The sequence below is a fragment of the Gorilla gorilla genome, chromosome 20 (genome assembly GCF_029281585.2).
Source record: "Gorilla gorilla gorilla isolate KB3781 chromosome 20, NHGRI_mGorGor1-v2.1_pri, whole genome shotgun sequence".
NCBI classification, from domain to species: domain Eukaryota; kingdom Metazoa; phylum Chordata; class Mammalia; order Primates; family Hominidae; genus Gorilla; species Gorilla gorilla.
In genome coordinates, this window is record NC_073244.2 from 69,920,816 (window position 1) to 69,944,403 (window position 23,588).

A 23,588-nucleotide genomic window follows, 5' to 3' on the forward strand; every position below is an offset into this window, starting at 1 on the left:
TGGCCAGGGTGGTCTCAAACTCCTCACCTGGTGATCCACCCGCCTCGGCCTCCCAAAATGCTGAGATTACAGGCATGAGCCACCATGACTGGCCTATCTAGTCAGTATTAATAGGCTTTCGTATCTTGCATTTTACAACTGTTTCTCTCATGTAATTTTAATTTTTCATGCAGAACACTCCCTGCTCTCTTAAGATAAATCAATAATAATCACTTCCCATCAATGACATGAACTCATGGATTTAACAAATGCCCAGTATGACCAGATGGAGAGCACTACCTTTAAGGACTGTAGCTATTACCACTATCAAGCTACCAAATCTTTTATTGTTGTTTATATATATAAAACTGACTTCAAATTCCTAAAAGGAGTTGAATATAAGTTAGAATATCAAGTAAAGGATACTAAGTGGGTAAAAGCGTGGTGCAATTAATTGAATGCTACAATTGATTTGTGAACCCCCCAAATTTGAGACAGGTCTCAGTTCATTTGAAAAGTTTATTTTGCCGGCCAGGCGCAGTGGCTGACTCCTGTAATCCCAGCATTTTGGGAGGCCGAGGCAGGCGGATCACGAGGTCAAGAGATCGAGACCATCCTGGCCAACAAGGTGAAACCACTAAAAATGTAATAATTAGCTGGGCAAGGTGCTGCGCGCTTGTAGGCCCAGTTACTCGGGAGGCTAAGGCAGGAAAATCGATTGAACCTGGGAGACGGAGGTTGCAGTGAGCCAAGATCTCGCCACTGCACTTCAGCCTGGCGACTGAGGGAGACTCCATCTCAAAAAAAAAAAAAATGTTTATTTTGCCAAAGGTGAGGACGCATGCCCGTGACACAGCTTCAGGAAGTCCTGACGGCACGTGCCCAAGGTGGTTGGGGCACAGATTGTATGTTTTGTTTTGTTTTGTTTTGTTTGAGACGGAGTCTTGCTCTGTCGACCATGCTGGAGTGGAGTAGCGCGATCTCTGCTCACTGAAAGCTCCGCCTTCCAGGCTCACGCCATTCTCCTGCCTCAGCCTCTCTAGTAGCTGGGACTACAGGCGCCCACCACCAGGATGGCTAATTTTTTTTTTGTATTTTTACCAGAGACGGGGTTTCACCCTGTTAGCCAGGATGGTCTGGATCTCCTGACCTCGTGATCCGCCCACCTCCGCCTGCCAAAGTGCTGGGATTACAGGCCTGAGCCACCGCGCCGGCTGGTTTTATACATTTTAGGGGGGCATGAGACATCAGTGAATATTTGTAAGAATTACATCGGTTCTGACCAGAAAGGCGGGGACAACTCCAAGCAGGGAGGGGACTTCCAGGTCACATGTAGGTGAGAGACAAATAGTTGGATTCTTTTTAATTTCTGATAAGTCCTTCCAAAGGAGGCAATCAGACTATGCACCTATCTCAGTGAGGAGAGGGAAGACTTTGAATAGAATGGGAGGCAAGTTTGCCCTGAGCAGTTCCCAGATTGACTTTTCCCTTTAGCTTAGTAATTTTGAGGCCACAAGATTTTCCTTTCACAGATTCTATCAGCAGGAGAGTTGTTTTCTGTAGGAATCACAGAGATTCAGCTTTGCACTCCTGCTGTAGGGGAGCGCATCTCTAACTTCCTTCATTTGCCTTAGGCACTCTAACGCTTCTGAGGGCCTTCGGACACATTTTAACACAACAACGCTTATCAGCTTCTGCTTCCAGTGGAGGTATTTTGCGACTGAACGACTGTTTCCAACGGTGTGATAATTTGGATTTTTAGCCTTTGGGAGAATCCTAAATAATAGTTTCAGCTTGAGCTCCCTATTATTTACCTTGAGCTCCCCGAAATCTGAAGTAGTATTTTTCCAAAATCTTGAGTGATTAGTTACAGACACTAGTCTCCAGGAATCTCAATACGGCTTCTAAGGCTAGGTGAGACCTCTCCTCTGCCCTAGAAAGGCGCCTTTTTTTTTTTTTTTTTTTTTTTTTGAGACAGAGTCTTGCTCTGTCGCGCAGGCTGGAGTGCAGTGGCGCGATCCCAGCTCACTGCAAGGAGGTTCACGCCATTCTCCTCCAGCCTCAGCCTCCGGAGTAGCTGTGACTATAGGCGCCCGCCACCACGCCCAGCTAACTTTTTTTTTTTGAATTTTTAGTAGACACGGGGTTTCACCGTGTTAGCCAGGATGGTCTCCATCTCCTGACCTCGCGATCCGCCCGCCTCAGCCTCCAAAAGTGCTGGGATTACTGGCGTGAGCCACCGCGCCCGGCCTCAGGGCGCGCTTTTAAGGAGAGTTCCTGACATGACGGTGGGCTTTTCCTGCAGATGCACCTCTGGGTAGCGCCCTCTTTACAGCCTTGAAACCTGGTCGACTACATTACTCAGAAAGCTCTGCGTTGAACGAATGCCGTCAGAGCCAATGAGGGCTCGGAAAGAAGCATTTCCGTGTGTGCGCCTAATGTAGGGCCGAGACTTCCGGGGTCCTCTTGTAGCGGCCACGTTGATCTGCAATACGCGTGTTTGCCCAGTGAGTGGCCCCGGACTGCTACGTGGGACTGCGGTGAATGAACCCAGAAGGTGGAGAGGAACCGTTCTCGGTGCACAGAGGCGGCTCTGCAGCCCGGTGAGGGCGCCTGCTGCTCCCGGGCAGTGCTTTCCCCAAGTAGTCCGATGGCTGCGGCTGCGCCGAGGCGCCCTACTCAGGTAATTGTGGCGTTTTCTGTGCCCTCAGGTCACCTCATCGTCACCCAGGTCCTAAACCAGCGAGGGAGAGGCTCCTGCTCACGGGTCAGTAGCCGGTACCCGGCGTAGGGACACTGAGGCGCTGGCAGGAGGGGTCCCTGTGTAAACGTCCAGTGGATTCACCTTGCCAGCTGCCTAGAGAGAGCCGATTTGTGAAGACGGGAATTGTAAGGAGAAATAGTAATTCACGCAGAGCCGGCTGTTCGGGAGACAGGAGTTTTATTATTATTCAAATCAGTCTCCCCGAGCATTCCCGGATCAGAGTTTTCAAAGTTAATTTGGCGGGTAGGGGCTTGGGAAGTGGGGAGTGCTGATCCATCAGGTTGGAGATGGATTTATAGAGGGTTGAAGTGAGTTTTTCATGCTGTTTTCTGTTCTGGGTGGGATGGCAGAACTGATTGACCCAGATTACCGGTCTGTGTGTTGTCAGCTGATCCATCCAGTGTAGGATCTCCAACATACCTCAAGCACTGATCTTAGCTTTTACAATTGTTATGTTATCTTCAGGAGCAACTTGGTGAGGTTCAGACTCTTGGAGCCAGAAGCTACATGACCCCTAAACTGTAATTTCTAATCTTGTAGCTAAACTGTTAGTCCTGCAAAGGCAGGCTGGTCCCCAGGCAAGAAGGGGGTCTTTTCAGGAAAGGGCTATTATCAATTTTGTTTCAGAGTGAAACCATGAACAGAATTCCTTCCCTAAGTTAATTCAGCCTGTGCCCAGGAATGGACAAGGACAGCTTAAAGGTTAAAAGCAAGATGGAGTCGGTTAGGTCTGATTTCTTTCACTGTCATAATTTCCTCAGTTATAATTTTGCAAAGACGGTTTCAGCTGTGCAAGGACTCAAGGTTTAATGGAGTTAACTCAAGGTTTAATGGAGTTAACTCAAGGTTAATGGACTCAAGGTTTAATGGAGTTAGGGCTGTGCAGGATGTGCCTTTGTAAACATGTGTTTGCAGGCAGTATGCTTGGTAAAAGTCATCGCCATTCTCCAGTCTCGGGTACCCAGGGACACAATGCACTGCGGAAGGCCGCAGGGACCTCTGCCTGAGAAAGCCTGGGTATTGTCCAAGGTCTCCCCCAACTGAGACAGCCTGAGATGTGGCCTCATGGGAAAGGAAAGATCTTACTGTTCCCCCAGCCTGACACCTGTAAAGGGTCTGTGCTGAGGAGGATTAGTGAAAGAGGAAGGCCTCTTTGCAGTTGAGATAAAGGAAGGCATCTGTCTCCTGCTCATCCCTGGGCAACAGAATGTCTCAGTGTAAAACCCAATTGTATATTCCACCTACTGAGATAGGAGAAAACCGCCTTAGGGCTGGAGGTGAGACATGCTGGAGGCAATACTGCTCTTTAAGGCATTGAGATGTTTATGTATCTGCACATCAAAAGCACAGCACTTTTTTCTTTACCTTGTTTATGATGCAGAGACATTTGTTCACAGGTTTTCCTGCTGACCCTCTTGCCTCCATTACCCTGTTGTCCTGCCACCTCCCCCTCTCCGAGATGGTAGAGATAATGATCAATAAATACTGAGGGAACTCAGAGACCAGTGCCATCAGGGTTCCTCCGTATGCTGAGCCCCGGTCCCCTGGGCCTATTTTTCTTTCTCTATACTTTGTCTCTGTCTCTTATTTCTTTTCTCAGCCTCTCATCCCACCTGATGAGAAATGCCCACAGGTGTGGAGGGGCAGGGCACCCCTTCACTCTCTCAGTTATTTTTATTACACCAATAATTTCCTCATTGTATTGAATCTTACAGTGGCTTATAAATCGATATGTACCTAGAAATGTTTAGCCAGTTCATGTTTATTTGATGTATCACATTTTTTCCTTTGAATCACATACTCTAAAAGAAGTAACTTCCTCTTACTAACCTCTGCTTTTCCTAAGTGATGAATTAATCCTCTTTAGGTAATTATAATTCTCTTTTCAACATTTAGCAAGAACTAATCTATAAAGAAGGACTATAAATCTATAAAGAACTTTCCCACCGGGCACAGTGGCTTTGGTTCAACGCTTCTCCACCTTTTGGCTAAGATCAAGTGTGAGATGGAGTTTCGCTCTCATTGCCCCATCTGGAGTGCAATGGTGAAATCTCAGCTCACTGCAACCTCTGCCTCCCGGGTTCCAGTGATTATCCTGCCTCAGCCTCCGGAGTAGCTGGGATTACAGGCGCCTGCCACCACACCTGGCTACTTTTTAATATTTTTAGTAGAGACAGGGTTTCACCATGTTGGTCAGGCTGGTCTTGAACTCCTGACCTCAGGTGATCCACCTGCCTAGGCCTCCCAAAGTGCTGGGATTACAGGCATGAGCCAGTGTGTCCCCCAGCATCATTTTCTTCAGAGAATATTCGAGGAATCTTTTTATGGCTTGGCTTCTTTTTTTTTTTTTTTTTTTTTTTTAATTTGAGACGGAGTTTTGCTCCTGTTGCCCAGGCTGGAGTGCAATCAATGGCACGATCTCGGCCCACCACAACCTCTGCCTCCCAGTTCAAGCAATTCTGCCTCAGCCTCCCGAGTAGCTGGGATTACAGGCATGCACAATCATGCCCGGCTAATTTTGTATTTTTAGTAGAGACCAGGTTTCTCCATGTTGATCAGGCTAGTCATGAACGCCCAACCTCAGGTGATCCACCCACCTTGGCTTCCCAAAGTGCTGAGATTACAGGCATGAGCCACCGTGCCCGGCGATGGCTGGGCTTTCATTGGGTGTGAAGTCTACAAACAGCATCTTCAATTTAAACTGTCAGTTAAAGTTCTTAAGATTTAGGAAATGATGGAGCTTGGAAAGTTATGAGATTACAAAATTCTGGAAAGTCCATTAGAAAAACCACAGGATGGAAAAAAAAATAAGCCAGGCAACAAAGCTTCAGAGGTCCCTGCTGGCCCAGGGACAGATACCTGCAGTGTCCAGCATCTCAGTGAACATGATCTACTTTCAAAGGCAGGGGCTTAAAGGGAGGATGGGGTGGGACTGGTGGAAGCAAAGGCTCTCCCCATCACCACCTTGGTTTTAGGTGGGGATTTTAATTTAACCGAAGAACATCTCTCAACTTGGACAATAATTAATCCCTCAGCAGCACCTCATATCTGCGATGGCTTTGCAGCGCAGCAGAAAGAATATTTAGTATCTAATAGATAAAAATTTCATCGAAAAAATTAAAATATTCTTGCAACACCCCCCCAACACCAATTCCTATTCTAAAGTGAATCTATCACTTGTGCTGTTGATACTTGACCATGTACTTAATTGGAAACTTAGATCCAAAAGACTGAAACTGAATCTTCACCCCAAAATGAAAACAAAATAAAATGAGTAACTTGAGGTTTATGGCATATAGTTTAGGTAAACACACACACAAGGAGAAGGGGGAAGAGGAAATGGAAGGTGTCAGAAGCAAAGCTGAGTGACAGAACACATTCAGTCAGGGCAGATGTCTATACAGAGTGTAGTGGAACCTCAGGAAAAGCTTCATATGGATTCATGCGCACGCGTCTGGAGGCACCAGATCCCTCCATGGCAGATCCAAGAACAGGGAGCTGAGGGAGAAGGCCATTCCCTTCATTCCAGTTTTAGAAGCTCCACATCGAAGACGAGAGTGGCGTGTGGTGGGATGATGCCTGGGTGCCCAGTGGCACCGTAGGCAGAATCTGGAGATATAGTCAGTTGGGCTGTCTGACCCACACTCATCTAAGCAACCCTTTCTTCCCAGCCTCGGATCACCTCCTGCTAAAAATTAAGGGGCTTGTTTCTGTCCCGGGAGGAATCAAATTTCTTTCCATCTTCAAGCATCCCGGTGTAGTGCACCACGCCCGTCTGGCCGTGCCTCGGGAAGGTGCGCTCCTCTCCTGGGGAGATGGTTTCCACCTGCATTCCCATGGCGGCGGCCGATGCTGGGTGGGCGGGTAGCGCGACGGGCGGTGTGGACCAACAGCGACCTGGCGGCGGTTCCACAGCTCTGGCTAGACCCTTGGCTTTTATTTATTTATTTATTTATTTATTTTTTTGATACAGAGCCTCTCTTTGTCACCCAGGCTGGAGTGCAGTGACACGATCTTGGCTCACAGCAACCTCTGCCTCCCGGCTTCAAGTGATTCTCCTGCCTCAGCCTCCCCAGTAGCTGGGATTACAGGCATGCGCCACCATGCCCAGCTAATTTTTGTATTTTTAGTAGAGACGGGGTTTCACCATGTTGGCCAGGATAGTCTGTAGCTCTTAACCTCGTGATCCCCTCACCTCTGCCCAGAGTGCTGGGGTTACAGGCGTGAGCCACTGGGCCCGGACTTTTTTTTTTTTTTTTTTTTTGGCCAGGCGCGGTGGCTCACACCTGTAATCCCAGCACTTTGGGAGGGCGAGGCGGGCGGATCACGAGGTCAGGAGATCGAGACCATCCTGACTAACACGGTGAAACCGTGTCTCTACTAAAAATACAAAAAATTAGCCGGGCGTGGTGGCGGGCACCTGTAGTCCCAGCTACTTGGGAGGGTGAGGCAGGAGAATGGCGTGAACCCAGGAGGTGGAGCTTGCAGTGAGCCGAGATCATGCTACTGCACTCGAGCCTGAGCGACAGAGCAAGACTCAAATCAAAAAAAAGAAAAATCGACCCTTGACCTAATCAGTTATGTTATACAAATTACAAACATATAGAAAAGCACTGTGAAAATCCCTGTCCTGTTCTGTTCCGTTCTAATTACCAGTGCATGCAGCCCCCAGTCATGTACCCCCTGCTTGCTCAATCGATCACGACCGTCTCACACAGACCCCCTTAGAGTTGTGAGCCCGTAAAAGGTACGGGAATTGCTCACTTGGGGAGCTCAGTTGTTGGAGATGTGAGTCTTGCCGAAGCTCCCAGCTGAATAAAGCCCTTCCTTCTTTAACTCGGTGTCTGAGGGGTTTAGTCTGCAGCTTGTCCTGCTATACCTATGATTTCATCTCCAACCCAACCAATCAGGACTGCCCACTTCATGGCCCCCTATCTACCAAATTATCCTTAAAAAACCCCAGTCTCAGGAGGTGGAGGTTGCAGTGAACCGAGATCATGACCTTGCACTCCAGCCTGGGCAACAGGAGCAAAACTCCATCTCAAAAAACAAACAAACAAATAAACAACAACAACAAAAAACCCAGTCTCCAAGTTTTCAGGAAGACTGATTTGAGTAATATTAATAAGACTCCAGTCTGCTGTTCATCCAACTCTGTGTGAATCAAACTCTTTCTTTTACAATTCTCCTGTCCTGATAAATTGGCTGTATCTGGGCAGTGGGCAAAATGAACCCGCTGGGTGTTTACACATTCATTTTAACAATACAATAATGGTTATTAACCTTTGCATTAATCTCTGCTTCCAGTGGAAGAATTTTGCATCAAAGGACCACTTGAAATGATAGGTGAATTTAGATCTATAGCCTTTGGGAGCACCTACACTAACTCTGAAATAATATTTTTCCATACACTAGGGTAATCAGCTACAGCTAATAATTGCAAGAAATCTCAATAGGAGTTTTAAGGAAAGGCAGGATGATCCTCTGCCCAGTAGAAAGATCTGCAATCTTTTATTTATTTATTTAATTTTATTTTTTTCCAATACAGAGTCTTGCTCTGTCGCCCAGGCTAGAGTGCAGTGGCACAATCTCAGCTCACCGCAACCTCTGACTCCTGGGTTCAGGAGATTCTCCTGCCTCAGCCTCCTGAGTAGCTGGGATTATATGCATATGCCATCATGCCAAGCTAATTTTTGTATTTTTAGTAGAGGCGGGGTTTCACCATGTTGGCCAGACTGGACTTGAACTCCTGACCTCAGGTGATCCACCCGCCTCAGCCTCCCAAAGTGCTGGGATTACAGGCGTGAGCCACCCACACCCAGCCCTTATTTTTATTTTTTAGAGAAGAGGTCTTGCTCTGTTGCCCAGGCTGGAGTGCAGTGGCACAATCTCGGCTTACCGCAGCTTCAAACTCCTGAGCTCAAGCGATTCTCCCTCCTTCAGGCTCCCTAACCCTAACCCCAACCTTGGGGCAGCTGGGACCACTGGCCCGCCTGACCTCACCCCACTAATATTTTTTATTTTTTGCAGAGACAGGATATGGGGAAAAGAAATCAGATTGTTACTGTGTCTATGTAGAAAAGGAAGACATAAGAAACTCCATTTTGATCTGTATTAAGAAAAATTGTTCTGCTTTGAGACGCTGTTAATCTGTAACTTTAGCCCCAACCCTGTGCTCACAGAAACGTACTGTATTGAATCAAGGTTTAAGGGATTTAGGGCTGTGCAGGATGTGCCTTGTTAACAATATGTTTGCAGGCAGTATGCTTGGTAAAAGTCATCGCCATTCTCCATTCTCTATTAACCAGGGACACAATGCACTGCGGAAAGCTGCAGGGACCTCTGCCCTAGAAAGCCTGTGTATTGTCCAAGGTTTCCCCCACTGAGACAGCCTGAGATATGGCCTCATGGGAAAGGAAAGACCTTACATCCCCCAGCTGGACACCCTTAAAGGGTCTGTGCTGAGGAGGAGGAGTGAAAGAGGGAGGCCTCTTTGCAGTTGAGATAAGAGTAAGGCTTCTGTCTCCTGCTCATTCCTGGGAATGGAATGTCATGGTGTAAAGCCAACCATTCCCATTCGTTGTATTCTGAGATAGGAGAAAACTGCCCTGTGGCTAGAAGCGAGATATGCTGGCAGCAATACTGCTCTGTTGCTCTTTGCTACACTGAGATGTTTGTTTAAAGTGAAACATAAATCTGGCCTATGTGCACATCCACGCACAGTACCTTTCGTTGAACTTATTCATGATACAGATTCCTTTGCTCACGTGTTTCCCTGCTGACCTTCTCCCCACCATCACCCTGTTGCCCTGCCACACTCCCCTCACCAAGAGAGTAAAAATAATGATCAATAAATACTGAGGGAACTCAGAGGCCGGCGCCGGTGAAGGTCCTCACATGCTGAATGTGCCAGTCCCCTGGGCCCACTATTGTTTCTCTATACTTTTTCTCTGTGTCTAATTTCTTTTCTCAGTCTCTCGTCTCCACCTGATGAGAAATACCCAGAGGTATGGAGGGGCAGGCCCCCTTCAAACAGGATTTTGCTTTGTTGCTCAGGCTAATCTCTAACTCTTGGCCTCAAATGATCCTTCTGACTTGGCCTCCCAAACTGGTGGAATTACAGGAGCTAGCCACCATACCAGTCAGGACGCATATCTTAAGGATACTCCTGAGGTGGAGCTGGGCTTTTCCTGCAGAAGCGCCTCTGGGAATTGTGCCCTTTACCCTCCTTGTTACCTAGGGAACTACATTACCCAGAAAACTCAGCATGGAATGACAGAGTGGAAGAGCCATGGGGGCTCAGAATAAAGGCATTTCCTGTGTGCACGTGACAATGGGTCCGGACTTCCGGCGCCCTCTGGTGGCGGCCATTTTGATTGGTGTTGGGTTTATTTGTCGGAGAGGCTCCTGAGCCCTAGGTCGGCACTGCGGTGACTGAACCCAGAAGGCGGAGAACAGTTGCCCTCTGCTGCACAGAGGCGACTCTGGAGCTGTGTGACGGCGCCAAGCGTGACCCACCCCTGGGCCTGGATAGGGACCGTCATGCCCGTATCTCCTGGCTGGTCGCCCTCTCCTCCCAACCCTGCTTTAAACCACGTGGTTCGATGGCGGTGGCGGCCACGCTGAGGCTGTCTGCTCAGGTAATTGTGGTGCCTTCCATGCCCTCAGGTCACCTCATCATCACCCAAAAGCCTGTAGTCTTGCAAGGAAGAGTCTTTGAGGTGGCAGAGCCATAGGCAGCAGATGCTGAGTTTTTATTAGGAGTGACTGTCAGGACAGCCCTTTCGAGCTGCTGAAGGCCTAATCTTTTATAGTCACTGTTGTACCTGAGCGAGTTAGAGAAAACGCCACACTTTGAGACGAATTAAGAGGCCGTTTATTTAAAAAAAAAATCCGTTTATTTAGCCGGCGGCCAAGAGATGGGTAACGCTCAAAGTTCTCGCGGCCCCAAAGAAGGGGCTAGATTTTCTTTTATACTTTGGTTTAGAAAGGGGAGGGGGGGTCTAGTTAAAACAATTTTACAGAAGTAAAGTAGGCAAGAAAAGTTAAAAGGATAAATGGTTACAGGAAAGTAAACAGTTCCAGGTGCAGGGGCTTTAAGACTATTACAAGGTGATAGATGCGGGGCTTTGGGCGTTATCAATCAGACGAATTCCTGGGAACTGCGGATATAGCTCACCACAGTATCTTATCAGTTAATTGCATTCTTGGATGTGCTGGGAGTCAGCTTGCACAAGTTAAGTCCTTGAGGAAGGGGCTGCCAGTGAAAGAGCCAAGATGGAGTCTGTCTGGCTCTCTTAGCTAAGGGAGAGTCAATTCAGGTGGAAACAAGTCTAGGTGATTAAAGGAAAGGGAGAATCTAAAAACAGGGTTAGTAAAAACAAGGTTGGGCATTACATCACAGAATCCTCTAGTGAGAACTGATAGTGGAAGAGTGTGCTCGTTGGTGACCTTACCTTGTTAGATGCAGTCTTTATTTTTTATTTTTTTGAGACAGAGTTTCACTCTTGTTGCCCAGGCTGGATGCAATGGCGTGATCTCGGCTCACCGCAATCTCCGCCTCCCGGGTTCAAGCGGTTCTCCTGCCTCAGCCTCCCGAGTAGGTGGCATTACAGGCATGTGCCACTGCACCTGGCTAATTTTTTGTATGTTTAGTAGAGATGGAGTTTCTCCATGTAGGTCAGGCTGGTCTCGAACACCTGATCTCAGGTGATTCACCTGCCTCGGCCTCCCAAAGTGCTGGGGTTACAGGCGCGAGCCACCGAGCCCAGCTTATTTTATTTATTTATTTATTTATTTGAAACAGAGTCTCAGTCTGTCACCCAGGCTGGAGTACAGCGGCGTGATCTCGGCTCACTGCAACCTCCGCCTGCCAGGTTCAAGCGATTCTCCTGCTTCAGCCTCCCAAGTAGCTGGGATTACAGACACCCGCCACCATGCCCGGCTAATTTTTTGTATTTTTAGTAGAGACGGGGTTTCGCCATGTTGCCTAGCCTGGTTTCGAACTCCCGAGCTCAGGCAATACGCTCACCTCGGCCTCCGAAAGTGCTGGGATTACAGACGTGAGCCACCATGCCTGGCCGTCTTTATTTTTTTATTTGTTTACTAAACAAAACATCTTACCCTTTATAGCAGAGTGCCCTGTGAAATACAAATTGTCTTTTTCTTTTTGTTTTTTTTGAGACAGAGTCTTGCTCTATCGCCCAGACTGGAGCGCAGTGGCACGATCTCGGCTCACTGCAAGCTCCACCTCCCGGGTTCATGCCATTCTCCTGCCTCAGCCTCCCGAGTAGCTGGGACTACAGGCGACCGCCACCATGCCCGGCCGGCTAATTTTGTGTATTTTTGGTAGAGATGGAGTTTCAGTATGTTAGCCAGGATGGTCTCGATCTTCTGACCTCGTGATCCACCCGCCTCGGCCTCCCAAAGTGCTGGGATTACAGGCAGAAGACACCGCACCCGGCCTTTTTTTTCTTTCTTTTTTTTTTTTTTTTTTGGAGACAGAGTCTCCCTCTGTCACCCAGGCTAGAGTGCAGTGGTGCAATCTTGGCTCACTGCAACCTCCGCCTCCCAGGTTCAAGCAGTTCTTCTGCCTCAGCCTCCTGAGTAGCTTGGACTACAGGCATGCGCTACTATGCCCGGCTTATTTTTGCATTTGTAGTAGAGACGGGGTTCCACCATGTTGGCCAGAATGGTCTCGATCTCTTGACATTGTGATCCGCCCGCCTTGGCCTCCCAAAGTGTTGGGATTACAGGCGTGAGCCACTGTGCCCGGCCAATTCTATTTAATTATTTTAATTTATTTGTTGAATTTATCTGATAGAATTCTGAATTCTTTCTCCGTGTTTGTCTTGAATTTCTTTGAATTTCCTCAAAATAGCTATCTTGAATTATCTGTCTGAAAGGTCACGTATCTCTGTTTCTCCAGGATTCGTCTTTGGTGCTTTATTTAGTTTGTTTGGTGAGGTCACATTTTCCTGGATGGTGTTGATGCTTGTAGATGTTCATCAGTGTCTGGGCATTAAACAGTTAGGTGTTTGTTGTGGTCTTCACAGTCTGGGCTCATTTGTACCTGTCCTTCTTAGGAAGAGTTTCCAGGTATTTGAAAGGACTCGGGTGTTGTGATCTAAGCTGAATCTACTTTAGCGGGAACCCCACACTCAGTAATGCTGTGACTCTTGCAGACTCAGAGAGCTGTACCACCTTTGTGGTCTTGAATAAGATCTGAAAGATTTCCCTTGATTGACATAACAGGTAGAGACTCTTGTTGGGTCTTCCCTCACTTTGTCCCAGCATGTCTCTGTCAGTGCTGAAGTGCCTGAAACTGGGAGTTGGGACAGAAGCACCCCTTTAGCTACCACCACTGGGACTGTGCTGGGTGAGAGCTGAAGCCAGCACAGCACTGGGTTTCACCCAAGGCTCCTGTGACCACTACATGGCTATCGCCTGTGTTCCCTCAAGGCCCTAGCCCTGTACAGTCAGCAGGTGGCAAAGCCAGACAGGCTTATGTCCTTCTCCTTAGGACGGTGAGTTCCCCAGGCCTCAGGTTGGTATACAGATGCCATGCATGAGCCAGGGATTGGAGTAAAAATCCTTAGAAGTCTACCTGGTGTTCCTTTGCACTGCAGCTGAGCTGGCACTCAAACTACAAGCTACAGCCCTTCCCACTCTTCCATCCCCTTTCCACAGGCAGAGCAGCCTCACTCTGTGGCCACCACCAGCACGGGCCCACAGGGAGTGCTGTCAGACTACCACTGAGGTTCCATTAAGGGCTAAGAGCTCTTCAGTCAGCTTGTGGTGAATGTTGCCTGGTCTGAGGCTGACTCTTCAAGACTCACCCAGGGCAGGTCCAGCAGTGTCATCCACGAGCCAAGGCCTGGAATCAGGGACCCCAAGAGGCTTCTTGGTGCTCTATCCCTCTGTGGTTGAGCTGGCAGCTGAGGTGCAAGACAAGGTCCCCTTTACTTTTTCCTCTGTTATTCTCAAGCAGGTGGGGTCTCTGACCGTAACCACCACAGCTAGCAGTGTGCTGTGTTACATCTGAAGCTGGCATGTCTCAGAGTCTCACCCAGTGCCATCGCATACTACCTGGGTACTGCTGCTAGTTATTCAGGGTCCAAGGGTTGTTTAGTCAGAAGGTGATGGGTCCTCCCATGACTGAATTCTTCCCTTCAAGGCAGCAGGTTCTGTTTTGGTCCAGAGTGTGTCTAGAAATATTATCTGGGTGGGCCTGGAATGGGTCCTCACAACCCTGCCCAGTGCCCTATCCTGTGGCTGAGGTGACATCCAAAATGCAAGACAAAGTTCTTTTTGCTGTTCCCTCTCCTCTCCTCGAGTGGAAGGAAGGAGCCACGTAGCCTGGGGTTGCATGAGGGGTGGCACAAGCACACCCTTAGCTACCTCAACTGGTGTCTCAGTAGGTTGTGCTCCCCCAACCCAACCAGGTCCCCTGGCTCGGAGCCCAGCTCAGCACAGGACATGCCTAGGGGTTGCAGTCCTTGTGGCCTCGACCGCCTTTCAAGTTTATTTAGGACTTCAGAGCCCTCCAGCCCACAGTGGCAAGGCTTGCCAGATCTCAAGTCCTGACCATTGGGGTGGGCGATTCCCCTCTGGCTGGGCTGGTCGCTATGCTTACTCCCTGGGTAGGCATCTGTTGAGTTCAGCCCAGTTTTGCTTTCTGCTATGACAGGGAAGCACTGAGTTCTGTGCAAAGTCTGACAGTCACTGCGCTTTCCCTTCCCAGGAGCACAGATTCTCCACAACAGGCAGGCACTGCTGGGGGATGGGGAGGAGTGGCATTGGCAACTCAAGACTCTACAGCCCCTTTTAGTGCCATTTCCAGTAATACAAAATTAAATCCAGGTACTGTGAGTGCTCATTTGATTTTTGGTTCTTACAAAGGTGATTTGTTTCTGTGTCGATAGTGTTTAAATTTGGTGTTCTGGGCCGGGTGTGGTGGCTCACGCATGTAATCCCAGCACTTTGGGAGGCTGAGGCAGGCGGATCAACTGAAGTCAGGAATTTGAGACCAGCCTGGCCAACATGGCAAAACCATGTCTCTACTAAAAATACAAAAATTAGTTGAGTGTGGCGGCAGGTGCCTGTAATCCCAGCTACTTGGGAGGCTGAGGCAGGGAGAATTAGGGAGAATTGCTTGAACCCCGGAGGCAGAGGTTGCAGTGAGCCAAGGTAGCACTACTGTACTCCAGCCCTGGTGACAGAGCGAGACTCTATCTTAAAAAAAAAAAGAAAAAAAAAAAAGGTGTTCTGTTAAGGGTATGATGGGTGCAGCTTTCTATTCTGCCATCCTGCTCTGTTGCACCTCTCGAACTCAGTCCTTTCAACCGGAAACACTAGAGAAACCCTAAACCCTAGGCCCTAAGTCCATAATGAAGGTTGTATGGAGGTATTCCCATTTCCGTGAAACTGTGTAAACACTTAGAAGGTCAGCCTTGGATTTGGTAGCAGTATGTGAAATGCTCAGAGATAAAACTGATCAGAGTGGGGAGGTGATGTTACTTCTCTGCCTGGCTCCACAGTGGAGAAAGGAACATGGGGTTAAGGGAGGAGGAAGGAAGACAGCGTTGAGGCTCATTCTGTCATCCAGGTGAGGTTTAATGGATGATTGTTGGCCAAGGAGATGTCGCTAGAATTGTGATTTACATTTGGTAAAGGAGCAGCTAGATTTTCTAATGCGATCGGTAAGGACATGCAAGAGGATTTCAGGTATGACACTGGGGGTTTTTTGTTTTTGCTTTTTTTTTTTTTTAGGTGGAGTCTTGTTCTGTCACCAGGCTGGAGTGCAGTAGCATGATCTCTGCTCACTGCAACCTCTGCCTCCCAGGTTCAAGCAATTCTCCTGCCTCAGCCTCCTGAGTAGCTGGGACTACAGGAGGCACACGGCATCACGCCCGGCTAATTTTTGTAATTTTAGTAGAGACGGAGTTTTTCACCGTATTGGTCAGGCTGGTCTTGAACTCCTGACCTCAGGTGATCCACCCACCTCAGCCTTCCAAAGTGCTGGGATTACAGACTCGAGCCACCGTGCCTGGCAACCCTAGGGTTTTTGGCCTTAGCAGCAGCAGTGATAGAAGCTGTATCAGCTGAGATGAGCAAGTTGGGAGTAGGCATAATATAGTCACCGGGAATATAAGGAGGGTTGTTTTCACCATGCTCAGACCCTGAGATGCTTGTCCACATAGGTTGGGATATCTGGGAAGGAATTGATATTGGAGACATCCAGTGTATGGTAGCTAATGTGTGGACTAAGGTGCGTTAGCCATGGGTCCCATTTTGGAGGGCACACTTCATAATAAGGTAGTAAATCTTTTAGGGAACCAGAAAGGACTGGTTGGAGGCTGAGGACTAGATGTTTTGCCTGGGTCCCTGGGTGACATTATGGCATTCATAACCTGTGTTATGCATTCACACAGGAGAGGGAGGTAAGTGACAATGAATGTAGGGTGTATCAGAGGGCATAGCTTGTCGTGGGGCAGACTTCCATGGAGATAATAGAGATGAGATGCAGGCAGAAGTACAGAAGTAATTGAGGGAAAGGTCATCATTGCTGAGGGGCTGGCAAGTGTAGCACAGAAGTGGAATAGGGTCATGGATAGCTGAAGCCACACATGGTTCTGTGTTTCTGTGGAGCCATGCAAGGAGGTCCTCACAGAATTACTTGAGACCACCGCTCCTTTTAGGATCCAATAGAATTGCAATTCTGTGGTAATATTGGATCGGTTTGAATGGGCCATACACTCTGGATGGTGTCAGCTACGATGTAGTGTAAGGCCAAAAATGAAGGCCCAGTGTGATTTGCCACCTGGATGCCTGGTGATATTGGTATGACCACTAATGGATGAGTGCAAGTTTCTTTCCCATTTAACTCTCTTTTTATATATTTAAAATTTTTTCTCTCATGTATGTATGTAGAAACAGGGTCTTGCCTTGTCGTCCAGGCTGTTCTTGAACTCCTAGGATCAAGCAGTGCTTCCACTTCGACCTCTCAGAGTGCTGGGATTACAGGTGTGAGACACCATGACTGGCTACTTCACTCTCTTAAGTAATATATCTGAACGGGTGCAGTGCCTCATGCCTATAATCCTAGCACTTTAGGAGGCCGAGACGGGTGGATCATTTGACATCAGGAGTTTGAAACCAGCCTGCCCAATATGGTGAAACACCATCTCTACTAAAAATACAAAAATTAACCAGGCATGGTGGTACACGCATGTAATCCCAGCTACTGAGGAGCTGAGGCAAGAGAATTGCTTGAACCCAGGAGGCGGAGGTTGCAGTGAGCTGAGATTGCACCACCCCGCTCCAGCCTGGGTGACAGAGCGAGACTCCGTCAAAAAAAAAAAAAGGAATGTATCCTAGCCTCTGAAGCCTTTCGATCAATGGGACCAGGCAGAGTTCCTGCTATAGTTTGTAGTGAGTTTCAATTCCATTTTTATGTCCAGAGTTATTCAAATAAGTCAATGGCATCCTCCTGAGGGAATCAGGCCATTACACTCTCTTCATCTTACAAAGCTTGCATGCCATGGCCATGGTTGCTCTCTTTTATCCACAATCCAACCCCCATGTGGCTCTTTGTGGTGAGTGGTGTCCCTCTTATCAGGCTGTTAATATATGTGATACCTTTTTTTTTTTTGAGGCACAATTTTGCTTTTGTTGCCCAGGCTGGAGTGCAATGGCGCGATCTTGACTCACTGCAACCTTCGCCTCCCTGGTTCAAGTGATTCTTCTGCCTCAACCTCCCGAGTAGCTGGGATCACAGGTGCCCACCACCACGCTCAGCTAGTTTTTTGTTGTTGTTGTTTTTTTTTTTTTTTTTTTTTTGGTTTGGTTTTGTTTGAGATGGAGTCTCGCTCTGTAGCCCAGGCTGGGGTGCAGTGGTGCTATTTCGGCTCACTGCAAGCTCTGCCTCCCAGGTTCACGCCATTCTCCTGCCTCAGCCTCCCAAGTAGCTGGGACTACAGGTGCCCGCCACCACACCCAGCTAATTTTTTGTATTTTTAGTAGAGACGGGGTTTCACCGTTTTAGGCAGGATGGTCTCGATCTCCTGACCTCGTCATCTGCCCGTCTCAGCCTCCCAAAGTGCTGGGATTACAGGCATGAGCCATGCCCCCGGCCTAGTTTTTTTGTATTTTTAGTAGAGACGCAGTTTCACTATGTTGGCCAGGCTGGTCTCAAACTCCTGACCTGAGGCGATCCACCCGGCTCAGCCTCCTAAAGCACTGGTACTACAGGTGCGAGCCACCACGCCCGGCTCAATACATTTGATTTGGAAACTGCTCTTGACGACATCTGTAGAATATCAGATGTCATTTGTTTTACCAAAAATGTAACCCTAGGGGGAGATTTCAACCCACACTAGTAGAAGACAAAGGAGGAAATTAAGATACTTTAAGTTGGCTGGACACAGTGCCTCATGCCTGTAGTCCCAGCACTTTGGGAAGCTGAGGTGGGTGGATCACAAAGTCAGGAGTTCGAGACCAGCCTGGCCAACATGGTGAAATCCTATCTCTACTAAAAATACAAAAATTAGCCAGGTGTGGTGGTGCACACCTGTAATCCCAGCTGTTCAGGTGGCTGAGGCAGGAGAATCCTCAGGAGAACCCAGGAGGCAGAGGTTGCAGTGAGTCTAGATCGTGTCATTGCACTCCGTCTCAAAAAAAAAGAAAAAAAAAAGATACTTTAAATTGTGGCCAGGCACAGTGGCTCACGCCTGTAATCCCAGTACTTTGGGAGGCCGAGGCAGATGGATCATGAGGTTAAGAGATCAAGACCATCCTGGCCAACATGATGAAACCCCATCTCTACTAAAAATATAAAAATTAGCCAGATGTGGTGGCGGGTGCCTGTAGCCCCAGCTACTTAGGAGGCTGAGGCAGAAGAATTGCTGGAACCCAGGAGGCAGAGGTTGCAGTGAGCCGAGATTGTGCCACTGCACTCCAGCCTGGCAGCAGAGGGAGACTCCATCTCAAACAAACAAACAAACAAAAAAAGATACTTTAAGTTGTTTAAAGGCCAGAGAGAGGCCAGTGGTGTGTGGCAGTCACCTGGGGATGGACATGGAATGTACCTGGAAGTCTAAAGAATGAGGTGCATTCAGAGAGGGTATCTCTGCTGTGCTGAAGGTGCCACATTGGGCTTTCCATGACCTCGGCCATACTAGGGAAAGTGCCTGTCAGGAGGGGGTGGACTTTATGTCACAGCCACCGCACAGATACCTATTTATTTGTTCAACTAACTATTGTTGGTGGCTGTACCCCATGACCAGTGGGCCTAGTTTCTGCTATGTTTGAGGACCTTGAGAGGAGGATGTGTGAGAGTAGATGTGTGGGAGAGATGGATTGTGATACCTCAGCATAGGGGTGGTTTGTGGTTTCATCTGTCAACATCATAACAGGGCACAGTGACTTTTGAAGACGTGGCTGTGAAATTTACCCAGGAGGAATGGAATCTCCTTAGTGAGGCTCAGAGATGCCTGTACCGTGATGTGACGCTGGAGAACCTGGCACTTATGTCCTCCCTGGGTAAGTTGCTCACACTCACCCTGTGACTTGAGCTAGTCTCTGTTTTCCCCTGTCTTTCCCCATTGGCAAGACTTTCTCATGTCAGGAGCATGGACACAGCTTCCTGCTTCAGTTCTGTGGGTAGGTTCTTGGTTGGTAGGTCTGAGGTGTACATACTGCCCTACTCCTTTCTTGGAGCAGCCCCAGCACCTGCTTTACTGCAGGATCCCAGGGAAGGATTCACAGTCAGAAGCCCACCTTGTTAGTCCTGTGGATGTTTGGGTGTCCTTGTCCAGATTTCAGGTTCCTGTGTACCCACAGTCTACTTCCTTTCTCTAGCTGCTATTTTCTTATGCCTTCCTGTGGCAGGAATTGCCTTCACAGACTACATCACTGCCTATATAGACCAGAGGCTGTTCTTGCAAGATCTTCTTTAGAAATTCTCCTTGAAATACTCAGTTTTTTTCTCTCATGGGCTGAGTTGTTCTGAGACAATGTTGGCTGTTCCCTTGTTCTGTCTTTCCCTTAGTCTGTGCATCATTCATGTCCCATGTATTTGGTCATCATTGTGGTGGGAGGCACAGTCCTCCATTTGATCCAGAAGATGCAAATGAATTCAGCCTCAGCATAATAGGCTCAGAAGGAGTGAGTCCCTAAAGAGTGGCACCCTGGGCTGAGGATGGTGGCTCGCTCCTGTAATCCCAGCACTTTGGGAGGCCCTGGCAGGTGGATCATAAGGTCAGGAGTTCAAGACCAGCCTGGCCAAGATGGTGAAACCCTGTCTCTACTAAATATACAAAAATCACTCAAGCATGATGGCATGTGCCTGTAGTCCCAGTGACTCAGGAGGCTGAGGCAGAGAACTGCTTGAACCCAGGAGGCAGAGGTGGTGAGCCCAGATCACGCCACTGCACTCCAGCCTGGGCAACAGAGCGAGTCTCTGTCTCCAAAAAAAAAAAAAAAAAAAAAAAGCGGCACCCTGGAGGAGGTCATGGAGTCAGGGCTTTATTGAAACCATACCAGGAACCTATTCTACTTTAGTAGCATTTTTGTAGCAAGAGAAGTAGGCACACATAATTTGTCTTTTCTTCCTCATTCTTGAGAACATCACACTTGTCACTTGTCTATCTTATCATTTCTACTCTTTTTTTAACCTTTGACCTACTTGTACATGAACTCGTACCCTAATATTCATTCTCCTATCTAATCTTCACATCTCTGGACCCCAAATCTCATCCATTTTACATATGTCACCATTTGCGTGTTCTCCAGTATTTGCATAGAGATTTGTGTTAGCAAGTATATACGCTTTGTTACAAACTGTCCTCAAGCAGAAGCTGCTGTGTTGTGCTTGTGTTTTCCTTGGCCTGGACAAATCCCTCTCTACAGCACTCACATGTCATGAGGGCATAAATTCTGCAGATGAGTGGTTTGCAGATGCAGGGATTGTAGACCCTGCCTGTACTTCCTGTGTTACATACATGGTTGTGTCCTTTAACTTATGAGGCCTCCTACATTCTGTGACCGTTATAGTCCAGTAATAATACATAGCACCATCTTCCACCTGAAGCCAACATCCTGTTCCTCCAAGTAGTTCCTTGGAGTAATTCCTCAGTTTTTCAGATACACTTGTGGGTGGTCTGTGCCTTCCCACCAGAGTTAACATGCACTTCACTAGCATTTTCTTGCTTTCAGGTTGTTGGTGTGGAGTGGAAGATGAGGCGGCACCTTCTAAGCAGAGTATTTATATACAAAGAGAGACTCAGGTCAGGACTCCTATGGCAGGTGTGTCTCCCAAGAAGGCCCACCCCTGTGAGATGTGTGGCCCGATCTTGGGAGACATTTTGCATGTGGCAGATCATCAGGGAACACATCACAAGCAGAAACTGCACAGGTGTGAGGCCTGGGGGAATAAATTGTATGACAGTGGAAACTTTCATCAGCACCAGAATGAGCACATTGGAGAGAAACCCTACAGAGGGAGTGTTGAGGAGGCGTTGTTTGTGAAGAGGTGTAAGTTGCATGTGTCAGGGGAGTCATCTGTCTTCAGTGAGAGTGGGAAGGACTTTTTGCCCAGGTCAGGATTACTCCAGCAGGAGGCCAGTGACACTGGGGAGAAGTCAAACAGCAAAACTGAGTGTGTGTCTCCCTTTCAGTGTGGGGGAGCTCACTATAGCCGTGGAGATTCCATGAAACATTTTAGCACCAAACATATACTCAGTCAGCACCAGAGACTTCTCCCTCGAGAAGAATGTTATGTGTGCTGTGAATGTGGGAAATCCTTTAGCAAATATGTTAGCTTCAGTAATCATCAGAGAGTTCACACTGTGAAAAGACCTTATGAATGTGGAGAATGTGGGAAATCCTTTAGCAAATATGATAGCTTGAGTAATCATCAGAGAGTTCACACTGAAAAAAAACATTATGAATGTGGAGAATGTGGGAAATCCTTTAGCAAATATGTTAGCTTCAGTAATCATCAGAGAGTTCACACTGGGAAAAGACCTTATGAATGTGGAGAATGTGGGAAATTGTTTAGCAAATATGCTAGCTTCAGTAATCATCAGAGAGTTCACACTGACAAAAAACATTATGAATGTGGAGAATGTGGGAAATCCTTTAGCAAATATGTAAGCTTCAGTAATCATCAGAGAGTTCACAGTGGAAAAAGACCTTATGAATGTGGAGAATGTGAGAAATCTTTTAGTCAAAAGAGCAGCCTCATTCAACATCAGCAATTTCACACTGGAGGAAAACCTTATGGGTGTGAAGAATGTGGGAAATATTTTAGCTTAAAAGGATATCTTAGGCGCCATCAAAAAGTTCACGCTGGAAAAGGGCCTTATGAGTGTGGAGAATGTGGGAAATCTTTTAGTTCAAATGTGAACCTTAAGAGTCATCAGCGCATTCACACTGGAGAGAGACCTTACAAGTGTGGAGAATGTGAGAAATCTTTTAGTCGGAAGCCCAGCCTTAGTTACCATCAGCGCATTCACACTGAAGTAAGACCTTACAAGTGTGGAGAATGTGGGAAATCTTATATTTCAAAGGGGCACCTTAGGATCCATCAGCGCATGCACACTGGAGAAAGACCTTACAAGTGTGGAGACTGTGGGAAATCTTTTAATGAAAAAGGACACCTTAGGAGTCATCAGCGAGTTCACACTACAGAAAGACCTTATAAGTGTGGGGAATGTGGGAAATGTTTTAGTCACAAGGGTAACCTAATTCTACACCAGCATGGCCATACTAGAAAAAGGCCTTATATGTGTTGGGAATGTGGAAAATTATTTAAGAAGAAGTCTCACCTCCTTGTACACCAGAGAATTCACAGTGGAGAAAAGCCATATGCATGTGAGGCTTGTCAGAAATTTTTTAGGCACAAGTGCCACCTCACTGCACACCAGAGAGTTCACACTGGAGAAAGGCCATATGAATGCAGTGATTGTGGGAAGTCATTTACCCACAGCTGTGCATTCATTGTTCATAAGAGAGTTCACACTGGTCAGAAGCCTTATGAGTGCAGTGAATGTGGGAAATCTTTTGCTGCAAGCTCCTATCTCACTAGTCACAGGAGAGTTCACACTGGTCAGAAGCCTTATGAGTGCAGTGAATGTGGGAAATCTTTTGCTGGAATCTCCAGTCTCACTAATCACAGGAGAGTTCACACTGGAGAAAAGCCTTATGGGTGTAGTAAATGTGAAAAAAAATTTAGGAAAAGCTCTTCACTTCGTTACCATCAGAGAGTTCATGAAAGAAAGGCCTTATGAGTGCAGAGAATGAGTCCAGTCTCATTAAATACAGGAGAGCACACACCTGAGTAAGATCTTGTGATTGCAGCAAATGTGGAAAATGTTTACCCGAAAGAAGTCTGCTCTCCTTGGACATTGGAGAGTTCACACCAGAGAAAAGTCCTTACAAGTAAAATAAATTTGGCAGTTTTGTAGCCACACCTCTGTATTCCTTCAGGATTATATTTAACACTGAATGAAGGCCTTACTAGTGTGGCAAATATAGGCTATTTATCCAGAAGTCTGGCTTCAAAACTCACAGGAGAGCTGTCACTACGGAAATGCCTTTTGAATGTAATGTTTGCAAAAAAGCATTGTGCCTTCTGTCATTGAATCCTAGAACACTGAGATGAGAAAAACACTGTAGATGTATAGGTTAGATATATAGGGAATGTTATTATTTTTTCCTTTCTTTGGAGAGACGGTCTCACTCCATCACCCATGCTGGTGTGCAGTGCTGCGATCGTAGCTCACTGCATCCTCCACCCCCTAGGCTCAAGTGATCTTCCCACCTTAGCCTCCATGTAGCTGGG

The 23,588-nt window shown here is 47.5% G+C and overlaps 1 protein-coding gene and 1 pseudogene across 2 annotated transcripts; one reads left to right on the plus strand and one right to left on the minus strand.

Moving 5' to 3' along the window:
- The first annotated feature begins 1,955 nt into the window (after nucleotides 1-1,955).
- Nucleotides 1,956-23,195, plus strand: ZNF587B (zinc finger protein 587B). 2 transcript variants are annotated; one of them, XM_031004114.3, is made up of 3 exons: nucleotides 1,956-2,662; nucleotides 19,159-19,285; nucleotides 20,960-23,195. In XM_031004114.3, exons 1-3 carry the CDS (start codon nucleotides 2,630-2,632, stop codon nucleotides 23,032-23,034), a joined length of 2,235 nt encoding a protein of 744 aa, XP_030859974.2. In that variant the 5' UTR covers nucleotides 1,956-2,629; the 3' UTR covers nucleotides 23,035-23,195. The 2 variants fall into 2 exon arrangements, with proteins under 2 accessions (XP_030859974.2, XP_055226771.1); XM_055370796.2 differs by lacking the exon at nucleotides 1,956-2,662 and adding an exon at nucleotides 8,567-10,383.
- LOC101147841 (peptidyl-prolyl cis-trans isomerase FKBP1A-like) lies at nucleotides 6,098-7,668 on the minus strand (annotated as a pseudogene).
- Nucleotides 23,196-23,588: the final 393 nt, after the last annotated feature.